Source organism: Tubulanus polymorphus, chromosome 9, assembly GCF_964204645.1.
Source record: "Tubulanus polymorphus chromosome 9, tnTubPoly1.2, whole genome shotgun sequence".
Lineage (NCBI taxonomy): Eukaryota > Metazoa > Nemertea > Palaeonemertea > Tubulaniformes > Tubulanidae > Tubulanus > Tubulanus polymorphus.
Window position 1 is genome coordinate 12,305,717 of NC_134033.1, and position 12,004 is coordinate 12,317,720.

At 41.1% G+C, this 12,004-nt stretch overlaps 1 protein-coding gene across 1 annotated transcript; it reads right to left on the reverse strand.

Annotated features, from left to right (window-relative positions):
• Positions 1-828: 828 nt before the first annotated feature.
• On the reverse strand, positions 829-11,319 carry LOC141910973 (uncharacterized). The gene is made up of 9 exons (XM_074801881.1): positions 11,181-11,319; positions 9,331-9,573; positions 8,378-8,501; positions 7,972-8,100; positions 7,167-7,268; positions 6,781-6,875; positions 6,438-6,493; positions 5,993-6,101; positions 829-5,072 (listed from the first exon to the last, which is right to left on the reverse strand). Exons 2-9 carry the CDS (start codon positions 9,507-9,509, stop codon positions 4,790-4,792), a joined length of 1,077 nt encoding a protein of 358 aa, XP_074657982.1. The 5' UTR covers positions 9,510-9,573; positions 11,181-11,319; the 3' UTR covers positions 829-4,789.
• Between the last annotated feature and the right edge of the window lie 685 nt (positions 11,320-12,004).

A 12,004-nucleotide genomic window follows, 5' to 3' on the forward strand; every position in this document is an offset into this window, starting at 1 on the left:
AAGTGCTGTCCCTAGATATAACATTAACGGCAAATATATGAACTAAACCGACAGCGAGATTCCTTGACTGTGGCATGCGAGGAAATAGTTAGTTCGCATAATTGCCGTTAACGTTACTCCTAGCGACAGCACATGACGGTTGATAATTCGATATTCTACTATATCGGGAAGTAACTCGATGGCCACAGCAACTTGAATTGCAGAGGTGATGCTCTTTAGGGGCTAAGGTTAAGTTTATCTAATTCAAACCTTCGTTGGGAAATAACGAGCACCGGTGGTCTAGAGGAAAGACGTTACGCTAGCAACATACTGGCCCGGCCGGGTTCGAAACCCGCTTCTAAGTGTCCATCTCTCTTCAATTTTGTTTGAATCGTCTTAGTTGTACACCTTCATACGCATGCGTTAGATCACAGTGAGTTAAGGTTAGGTTCCAGAACGCATATGAAAGAAAATCGACCCTTCTTGCTTTTTGGAACTGAGACTCAATGGCGAAGATAGAGACCGGTAACCAATCTATTCGGAACTAGCCCTAGCCTTCAAAAGGTGGTTGCGAGTGATTTGATATAGTCACAGCCCTCATGTGTGACGCATAGGTACCCTGGATCAGCTTCCAGACGAACATCTCTTTCTGCAGAAGAGTTATAACGGAGCGACGAAAAAACTCAATTAACATCATTTACAACTAATAATAATATAATAGTTTATTATCGATAGATATAATAATAATAATAATAATAATACTCAATAATAATAATAATTATCATAGTTTAAGATGTAAATTATTATAATATTAATTAATATTTACAATATATTTTCTATTTACAATATTATATTAATTTCTATATCGTTACTATGTACAAGCGATTTTTTCTCGCTTTAAAATGTCGTCTCGCATCGAAAGAAGGGAATCGATGGACAACATAAGAATCAGAAACAAAATTACAGGAAAAGTCTTTGATTACACACCGCCATTGGGACAAATAGCAGTCTCGCGATGCCACCAGGTTCGAATCCCTGCTGAGACAGGACGAGATATCCCTTAATATCATGAATAATATACTTTCTATAAACCGATCAGATCTCTACAAAATTCTTCAATTTTGACTCCCGCAATTAAATGATCTAAGGTTCTGCTTCACTTATGGTTTTATTTGACTTTGTGGGTTTTATTCGACTCTGAACCCAGATCCACAGTTTGTTCATGCAGGTTTCATCAGGACTGTGGATCTAGGTTCACAGAGGTCGGTTTAATTTGATGCCGGTTCCACAGCTCCACCAAATTTTACAGTGTAAACTCTGCCTTAATCGGTGGCGATGGGAGACTGTAGAGTTGACTAGATACTCAGTTGAGAATCAAGGAACTCAGTAGTATTGGGGCTGCTGTAAATATTTCACCGAGTCGAGAATCGGGGAACTCATCAGCATTGGGACTGATTTCTCTGACTTAAGAATCGGGATATGTGGTTAAGTTAACTGCAGATACCCTGTTGAGAATAATGGAACAGGTTTATCCAATTAGATTTACATGTAACTATAATCTACTGAATCCAGTGTCGACGAGTGAAATCTTAAAACTCAGGACGAAGCTTTATCCGAATCAAAGCCAGTACCGAGTAAGGAAGCGTCTGCCGTATCTAATTTAAAGCACGAATACAGATATCTACAGAACCTGTTTAAATGCCGAGCCGATTTCTCTAGTATTTCATCACTTATGTTGATTATTGCTCACACGAAAATGACTGCTGTAGGTTTTTTTTTCATCAAAAAACATTTACAAAAATATTCCTAGCATTACGATATAACACGAAGACAGTATGTACAATGATAACCCGAATCTACAACAAAAGCTCGTCGTTGGTTAATTCGATGCAGGGCGACGAAGGTAAATGCAAAGTATTTTCAATTGAGAAGAATAAGCCGTATTGCAGATTGACTATAGCGGTGTGCCCGTTATTCAACACACACCGCAGGGAATTCTTTTTTCTAAATTTTCAAATGATCTCCATCACTTTCCAGTATTAACAGCATAACTCGCTTAACCCTTTCAGTGCGTCTACACCGCAGTGCGGTGTATGAATTGGTAATGGATTTTGCTAGAACACCGCACTGCGGTGTATTGATGTAATTAGTCTTTATCTCTATTGAAAGATGGCAGCACCTGTCAAACATGGTGAAATAATTACCTAACGATACACTGCGCCGCTGTGTAGACGCACTATAGTGCTATTCCCGTTATTCAACACACTAGGGTGGAATTTTCACATTTTCTCCAGCACTTAGGGTATTAATAAGTCAGCGGGTCGGTTTGGATTTTCACTTATTTCGGACTAAAATTCCAGTCCCCTCTAGGTTATTTCTATTCAAATGAGAGAGCACATAATTCAGATTTCGTTTAACTCGGATAAAATTTTCCACCAGCCCCAGGTGATTCGAATTAACCCTTTCAGTGCTGACTAACTAATACCCTATAATGCTGAAGATAATTTGAAAATTCTGAAAAATTCCACCCTAGTGTGTTGAATAACGGGAATAGCACTATAGTGCGTCTACACCCTGGCGCGGTGTATCGTCAGTTACTAATATTTCACTATATTTGACAGGTGCTGCTATCTTTCAAGAGAGATAATTAGTAATTACTAATTAAATCAATGCACTGCAGAGCGGTGTACTCGCAAAATCCATCACTGATTCGTACACCGCACTGCGGTGTAGACGCACTGAAAGGGTTAAGTGAGTTCTACTGTATCAGCACTGAGCTGGTTAAACTTTTAACCAACCTCCGGGCATCCGGCTGGTTGGTCTCCATAGTTCCACAAGCCAAGTTTTGAGTTAGGGAACGAGGAACCGCTTTGCGAGATTATTGTTTTTTAATTACGAGGGACCACAGCGACGAAATTCCTACATTTTCGTTACGTTCATATTCACAACTATATACACACTATTTGTACAACAGAGCCCACACGAACAACACCACCTGGTGGTCGACGCACGCATGAATAGGCGATAATTAATCAACGGACAGACACACGCCGTTAACGTTTCAGTCGAAACTAAAAAACAAAATCGCTATGACAACATCAACAAATACTCGTTATAACCAATAACAACATGTACGAAATAATAGTAATACAAGTAATACAATTTGTGTTTAAAACACATTTTAAACCAATTCCCTTCACTTGGGTGAAGTCTGAAGGAATCACAAATTCACGAATACAATCTATCAAGTGACGAATATTAAAACATCCCTTTCAGTAATGGGTCATTCGTAAAGTATAGTATGCAAAATACGTCTGATTTTCCAATTCACTGCAGGCGCAAGTCCGAGTTCAGATTTTGACCACTGCGCTGTAGAAAAGAGTACACTTTAAAATAGACACATTAAAGGAATCTCTCAGGGAGAAAAAGGTTGTACAGGTTGCCGATGAAACGATTTTTCGGGGCACAAGCCCCGCCTCTCATACCTAACTCAAAACCTCGTCGCAATTTGTTTACTTGGAAATTTGGCCTCATAAAACTTTTCAAACCTTTTCAAGGTTGTTTTTGAGCTATTTCAGCCTTCCTTCAAGAGGGGCATCGAAGAGCAGTTGAGCTCTTAGCAAAGGTAGAAACTACTCTCAAATAGTCGGCATCCTATATCTTACAGTAAATTCTGGTTTTACAATTATTTCCTATTTGATCGGTTTCAACTCCCGATGATGAAAACAGTAATGTGGTTTATTCGTTTATTTTTTTGGCACACATAAAACTCGTTATCCGTCGCGACGATGGCACAATTCAGCTAGGCCTACTACTGAATCAATACGTTCATCTTACAAAAGACAAACGACGTTCGTATAAAACGTTCCGCTCGGGTTCACTCCGGGCAACATCTTTCATATTTCAGTATGCATCAAACAAATCAAATCAGTATTTCTTGTTATAACAAATACTGAAAATCAGGAACAATTGCGTGCTCTGTAAATCTGGAGAGATGGGTCCCGTTCACTGTTGATTGCAACTGAATTGTTAATCACCCAGTGTTTTCAATAAGAGCCAGGTCCCGGGTCCCAGACCCGTCTGTCGTTTTTTAAGGACCGACCTGTTTTTTCAAAGCAGCTTTCGTTTCAGGGACTGTGACATATTATGGGACCCTCCTGTTTTTCGAAGGGGGCTTCTTAATTTCTTACTAAAAACAGTCACCCCATCTGGTGATGTATACCGGTACCCTATTCGCGGACGCCTCATTGTTTTGGCTATAATGTTTATGGTAATGGCTATGTATATGTGGTTTTTATATTACGCATCGACTATACGCCGACTGGTATTGCATTGTGCTCATAGATTTAAAGAATTATAATACACATTTGATAACGCGTCTCGTTAAACCCCCCCAGCCCCCGCCAGCGATCTTTTCATATCTTTTGACATGACAGAACATCTGTATTTCCACTTGGGACTAAATCAAAATTAACCGAAATACCGCCACGACTGGTGTGGATGTGGGCAGTATATCGATGGTTGACTGTAACCAATTTTTAACTGTGAAATTCATTCTAGTATATAACCGATTGGTGCTAAAAAATAAGACTTTGCGCATAAAGATTACACAAATCCGATATCTGTATTCCGACAGCATATTCAGTAAATTTCGTCGCGAGACGGCATAAGTCGGAATGAATCGTTAAATCCCAATCACCGTGTTCCGATGACATCTATCTCGTAAATTTCGACGCGAACTAGTTTTGAGATGGCGGTGGTGGGGGTCAGCATCGACGGCGGCGGTCTCCACCAGGGGTCAGCGTCGACATCACGTATGATGAGATACGGACGCCGGTGAGAACTGCATATGTTGTATACTAGAATCACTCATACTAGTCGTTTGTTCGTTCATGTCCGAGTTCTCCGAGTCGGTCATCGCCGACGACGACGTGTCGGCCATCGCGACCGGTCGAAACGTGTAACACGTCGGACTCGAAGCAGACGTCGGCAGCTGATGCTGCTGCTGCGCTAGAGACGATTTAACGCCGGCGGCGCCACCTGCTGGTACTAACTGCTCCGGGCTGCCGCTTTCTAAACTACTGCACGATATACTGAAACGATGTATATAGAGAATTCAATTAATTAACACACGATCAAATACGTAACACATAGATGGAAACTGTTTGCTTTTACGCGTGATCTAACAATCTCAACAAATTTTCCTGACTTTTCCCCGATATCAAGCTTTTTTTCTTTTACCTACAAAATTCCTGACTTTTCCCTGTTTTCCGGGTAAGTGGCCTCCTTGTTTACTGTTTAAATTAACCACCACTGGGTGCAGTTTCACGAAAAGAATGATCAATTCCCGAATAGATTTAGGCGGAGACTTAATTAATGAAAACATTTTTTTAGAAATTTTTTTTAGTTAAACCTTTTAGTGTAAGTGGATCCAGGGTTGAGATCGGTGTCTAATGAAATTTCAAAGTTTTCCCATCATCTTTTCTTAATCAAAACTTCTTTTTAAAGATTTTTTACTGTGCAAAAAAACCTCGATTATTTTTTTCACATTTTGTGACGTCAAAATTGTTAAAATATGAATATTCTGTACGGATCATTAATCTTTTACGTTTGCATAAGAATTGAATTTTCCAGCCCCCTCCCCTTGTGCCAGCCCCCTCCCCTATCTTTTGACATAACAGAACATCTGTATTTCCTCTTGGAACTAAATCAAAATTAACCAAAATTCCACCACGACTGGTGTCGATGTGGGCAGTATATCAATCCCCCTCCCCTTGTGCGCAAAATTGGCCATTTTTTCCAAAACATTGAGCATAATATTACACAATTTCAACCCTCCTCAAATAGGGAACATACAAAATTTTGTAAAATTTCACACATTTCAAAATGTTCACATTTTTTTCCAATAATTTTCACAGACATTCACAGACAGAATTTCCAGTGAAGTTTTCAGTGAAACCGAAATAAATCTACGATGAATTTCTGAATCAATAATCATAAAACAAATACGCACCTGTGTGTAAGAGGATGTGGTACGATTAATCTGTCCGGCGTACCGGGTCCAGAGCTGAAGCGTTTCGCAGGACTCATATTAAACGAACAAAAATCACTATCTCCATCCACTGAAATACGTAAAAACAACACGATCAAATGACATTAACAAAGAAATGACGGATTTCAAACTTCAGATTCGGGGGGACCAGTTTCACGAAGATGATAAACTAGTTAGTAATATGAGGTCATGTCGCTGGTCTCTTGTCAATCCAGGGTTCACAGGTTTGGATTCTGGCAGTGGCAGAGTTTCCCGGTCAAGTTGGGAAAAAAGTCTCAAACCTGCTTGCAAAACCCTGATCGTCGCATGTCAGGTTTAGGGCGGAAAAGTTCAGTTCATTTTAACCTTAAAAGTCGGGAAAACTGGACCTACATTTGCGGATAATTATCTAAAATCTTAAACTTACGTTTACGTTTTAAACTCAACGAACTCGGTTTCAACGCGATCGGACTCAAACTTCTTCTGGAAAATAGAAACGTTCACTCGTTAAGATATCACTAAATCTCAGAAATAAATGCGGGACTTCAGGGGTCAGATGCTCAAAAGTTGTTAAGTGTTTACTAAGCGGATAGTTGACATAGCGACAATTAAAAGTTCATTGTTACTATGGTATTTATCCGCCGGTTTTCTTTGATAAACTTTTGAGCAACTGACCGCAGTATCGCACATATACAGTAAATCTTGCTATATCAAGGCGCAAAAGTCTAGTTTAAGACAGACATAAACCTCGTAGTCATCAGCGCACGTACCTGGTGAAGGATTTTCTCGTCGGACTCGGACTTGGACTAGGCGTTAAAGCCGACTGTTTAACGGGCGCTGCGTGAATCAACGGCGAATAGCATTGCTGGAGAAAAATAGGTCATTTGATAGACATTTATTCATCGAATATGTATAACAGGCATACTGCTATACACCCCAGTGCGGTGTATAAACACCCAAGTGCGGCGTATCGTTAGTTACTAATATTTCACAATGATTGACAGGTGATTCTTAAAAATCGTTTCACTGCCATGTAGTCAATTGGCAAAGTCCATCCCAGATTCGCACGGTAGTGTAGACACGCTGAAAGGGTTGATATCGTGGGTCTTAGTTTCAACTGCAATTGCTACTTTTACATCGAGGCTACGTTTCTTACCTTTCTGTTATTAAGACGTGTCGGTGAACCGGTGAATACATGCAGTGATTCACTGAGTGAACGTTGTCTGTGCGGACCACTATCTGTAACCATCGCGTCATCCTAGAAACAACCATCAAACCTTTCAAATCATACAACTCACGTTAAGCTCGTGACCGACAATAAAACCGACATGGGGCATATATTGATCCAAAAGAACTAAGATTGGCAGACCACTAAGGACAGACAGATTGATCCCACTGAACATAGACCGCCACCATTCGACAGGGAGTGATTTCACAGAGCTGAGACCAGCTCCCCACATGGGACAGAGAGTGATCCCACAGAACTCAGACCAGCTCCCCACATGGGACAGGTAGTGATCCCACAAAGCTGAGACCAGCTCCCCACATGGGACAGGTAGTGATCCCACAAAGCTGAGACCAGCTCCCCACATGGGACAGGTAGTGAACCCACAGGGCTGAGACCAGCTCCCCACATGGGACAGGTAGTGATCCCACAGGGCTGAGACCAGCTCCCCACATGGGACAGGTAGTGATCCCACAAAGCTGAGACCAGCTCCCCACATGGGACAGGTAGTGATCCCACAGGGCTGAGACCAGCTCCCCACATGGGACAGGTAGTGATCCCACAGGGCTGAGACCAGCTCCCCACATGGGACAGGTATTGATCCTACGGAGCTGAGACCAGCTCCCCACATGGGACAGGTAGTGATCCCACAGGGCTGAGACCAGCTCCCCACATGGGACAGGTATTGATCCTACGGAGCTGAGACCAGCTCCCCACACAGGACACGAGCACTTACTAGATGTAAATCTTCGCAGACGTTTGATATTAACATCGCTGACTGAGTCTGGCGTTCGTGTAGCACTTCTCGATCTTGTGTCTCTTCACTTTTAATCTGATGTAATCGAGTTGGACACTTTATATTCGGCTGAAAATCAAACAAAAAAAAGATAGAGATAAATCCTACGACGAGGGTCGACGTGAACTAAGATACAGCATCGCCGATTCAAATTCAATGCTTTCAACACAACTCAGTACCCATTTTAACTGCTAAATTGAGTAATTTCTGAAGGAATCAAAGGCTGAATTTGAGGGGTCGAAATATCCTGCATGGGGGAAGTGGTGAAAGGACCCTGCGTGGAGTAGTGACAATACCCTGCATGAAGGGGTGACAACACGCTGCACGAAGGGGTAACAATACTTACTGATGATGTAGACTGCGCTGGTTGTTGCGGGTTATTCAATGCTAGACTACTTGTACTGAATCTACGAATTCGACCCAGGTTACTGGTATCCTGGGTCAGACGAGGTTGTGGCGTACTGGTCAAACTAATACAAAAAACAAAACAATTTCAACAATTCTAATATCGCTGTTTCTATAAATCGACTGTTCATAACTTTCTTCAAATCAAGGTGACCGTAATCGATTCCCGGGGTTTTTTCCAGAATTCTAAACTTTCCCTGTTCTGATTAACGCCAGTAGACTAGGGGAGACTAAAGAGTTGTAAATAGACCCCAGTAGTAAGCTATCCCAGGTGAATATTCCAACTTGCATACAATATATTTTTCATAGCAATTTAATGTTATAGAGTTATATGACCCAGTTCCACATTTGTTAGTTAAAATTTGACCCCGAGTTAAATCATTGAAAATGAACTAATCTTAACTCGGAGTTAACTCTAACCCACAACCGTGGAACCGGATCCAGATGACAAACACGGGAGAACATTAATCAGTGAAAAAATTCCCGGGGAAAGGCAGCAGATCTTATTTTCAGAGTATTCTAGATCGATGTGCGAAAAATTAAATTCAATGTCCACACACGAGGCTAAGAATGCGTCTGGAGGTGACAAAATTCTAAAATTTTCTGGGGAAGACCACGACACCCCCGGATGGTCCTGCGATAATGTCTTGTAGTCAGGATTCAGTGTTTTCAATAAGAGCCAGGTCCCAGGTCCCAGACCCGTCTGTCGCTGTCGTGTAAAGGACCCGTCGTCTGTGTAAAGGACCCGCCTGTTTTTTCAAACCAGCTTTCATTTCCAGGACTGTGACATATTATGGGACCCTCCTGTTTTTCAAAGGGACCTGGCTTGTTAATCTCTTATCGAAAACACTGGGATTATAGGCTGGATCCACGCTTGAGGTGCGATATACTTACGTAGGGCAGGGTAACTGGATATTGATCATCGGCGCGCTGTTACACCGTTTCAACGAACCACCGACGCCACCGTTACCGCTCGACGCGCCACCACCAGTGGTCGAGCCGGCGCTCGTCGACGCGCCTACCACGTCAACATCCATGGCGTTGAAAGCCATGGATGTATCTGATGTCGCCATCTATCAGCTACGAGCGACACCGCCGAACGAGCGACTTCATATTACCGAACTATTAGTAACCGATCTGAAAAGATTTAATCGAGAATATCATCGAAACAATCACAGAAAACTCTTTTAATTTGAAGACAGAAATATAAGAGATGCAATGAACCTTGCTTTTCACGAACATGATGCCAAACTCAGACAAAAATAAACTCATTTTCTGACATATCAAGTACGTAAGACAGGCAAACCAAGGATTTGATCATCAAATTTCCCCGACTTTTAGCATTCTCTTTTCGACAAAATTCCTTGACTATTCCCTGGCTTTTTTTTAAAGAAATGAAATTTCCCTAAATTCCAGGTAAGCGGCCACCCTTATAGCCGCAGGTATGTCAGCATCGTAACTGCCTAAAAACACGTCTACAACAACACCAATTAAAAAATAACCAAACAATAAAAGGCAATACTACGCTTCGGCGGTTGCCATGGAAACAACATCATCACCGGTAGCAGTGTTGACGTACGTTGACGTTAAAAAACAATCGATTCCATAATTTTTGTCGCAAAAAGATGTGACAAACATCCACCGGGGCTGGAACTAACAACAATCAGGTTCGGGTGAAACATGAAATTTTTGCTGCATAATTGAAACGCAGAGCTCAGACCACTATTCCAAAATTGTGCAGCAAAACAGATGTGTGCGAGTTAGTTTTATTAGCGTGTAAATCCAGGGGCTGCTTTTGGCATATCTTAGCGTACACACTGTTTTTTTTTTTACACGCAGCACCCAATTCTATGGAATAATCGACGTTTTAATCTTCGGAACTATAGATGACATTGACGATGAAAATCTCATCTTCCTTTAAAGTGAACATTTATTAGTAACCCTTACTGCAGGGCCCAGTTTCATGAAAAACAATTAAGCCTAAAATGTTCAAGTTTGAATTGTTGTCCTCATTGAAAACATGAAGTAACCAATGGCAATTAAACCAAAAATTTGAGTTTTAATTTTTACGAAACTGAGCTTAGGAGTCAGATTCACAAAAAAATATTTAACTCCAGAAGCGATTTAATTTCTTCATTATTTCAGTTTATCTTGACCCTTACAGTGCATATACACCGCAGTGCGGTGTATTATTTGGTGATAAACTTTGCTAAGTACACCGATGTTTAGTAAAGTTTTTATCTCAATTGAAAGATGGCAGCACCTGTCAAACATAGTGGAGTATTAGTAATTAATGATACACCGCACAGTGGTGTAGATGTACTGTCGCGATGTGCCCGCAATTCAAACCACCGCCAGTGCCAGGATGGAATCTTTTCACATTTTCAAATTATCTCAACTTTCGGATATTTATTAGTCAGCACCGTAAGGGTTTTGAATCAAAATTATCATCAAAAGAAATTGCGGTGGTCGTGGATGTGTGGTGCAACTTCAAAAAAAAAAAAATGTCCGTCCCTCGCATAACCAAACGATAGTACCACTACTGTAGTAGAATTGTGACCGAAACTACAGTCTCACCAAATAATTCAATTACCCTGCCTGGATAAATACCAAATACCGAGCCATGAGTGCAATAAATGTAACGAAAGTCGAAAATGTCGAATGATGAACGGAGTGGAAACAGACTCTATCCGGTGGGACCGTAATCGAAAAAAATCGAATATTGCACGAAAGCTTCCACTTACCGACAAATAATCTTCAATCCCTACGTGCGCCACTGGTCTACACCTTGTACATCTTTTCACACGACTCTCAGCCAGTTAATAACCGGTTTTTTTAATCCGAATTTCGGGTATTTTTCATGAATTTTTTGTTGCTGACTGCAGGTAATTTAGCGTCGATGTAACGCGCGTTCTGACTGGTCGGCGTCATCTGTCAAATATTCGTGTTTTTTGCTTCGTTTGCGATTTTAGGACGATTATTTACGAGTCGTGTTATTGCATACGATCGGATACGGATGGTTCTAGATTTTGCATCGTTTTTCGGTTGGACAATGGCGATAATTTAAAGAGAATTAATTAAACACGCGAAGCAATTAGAAAAACTCATCGACCAATCGACGAGAGCCTTACGAAATGCGCTCGGCTCGTGTTCAGTCACTTACCGCAGGTTGCAAATTTCGATTGCCACAGTAAGCAACGGCCTATGTAGCTTCGAATCCCGTTAAGAATTTACGATAATTAACTCTCTCCTATGTTCGAACCCATAGATAGTCAAAATGCGTGTCTTGGTGGCAAAACGGCTTTTCTGCTTTCAATATCTATCTTAAGACATATTCATCAGGGCCTTATTTCACAAAAAAAGGATTTATCCCTTAAATCGACGGATTATACTTGGTGAATTGAATTAATGAAGAAGTCAACTCTGCTGGACTGTAAAGTTAGATGGTACAAAAATCTATTTGGGACCTATGAAAATAATCTGGATTACGAGAAATCCTCATTTGTTATCATACTCAACTTGGTTAATCGAATGGAACCAGGGATGACCAAATATAGAAGGTGTCTAC

Excerpts from the sequence above, each read along its gene's own strand:
- LOC141910973 (XM_074801881.1), bottom strand. The coding sequence starts at position 9,509 with ATGGCGACATCAGATACATCCATGGCTTTCAACGCCATGGATGTTGAC. Across the intron at positions 6,102-6,437 it reads GTTGAGTTTAAAACGTAAAC|TGGATGGAGATAGTGATTTT; the intron begins GTAAGTTTAAGA and ends TACGTATTTCAG. Across the intron at positions 5,073-5,992 it reads CCACATCCTCTTACACACAG|TATATCGTGCAGTAGTTTAG; the intron begins GTGCGTATTTGT and ends ACATCGTTTCAG.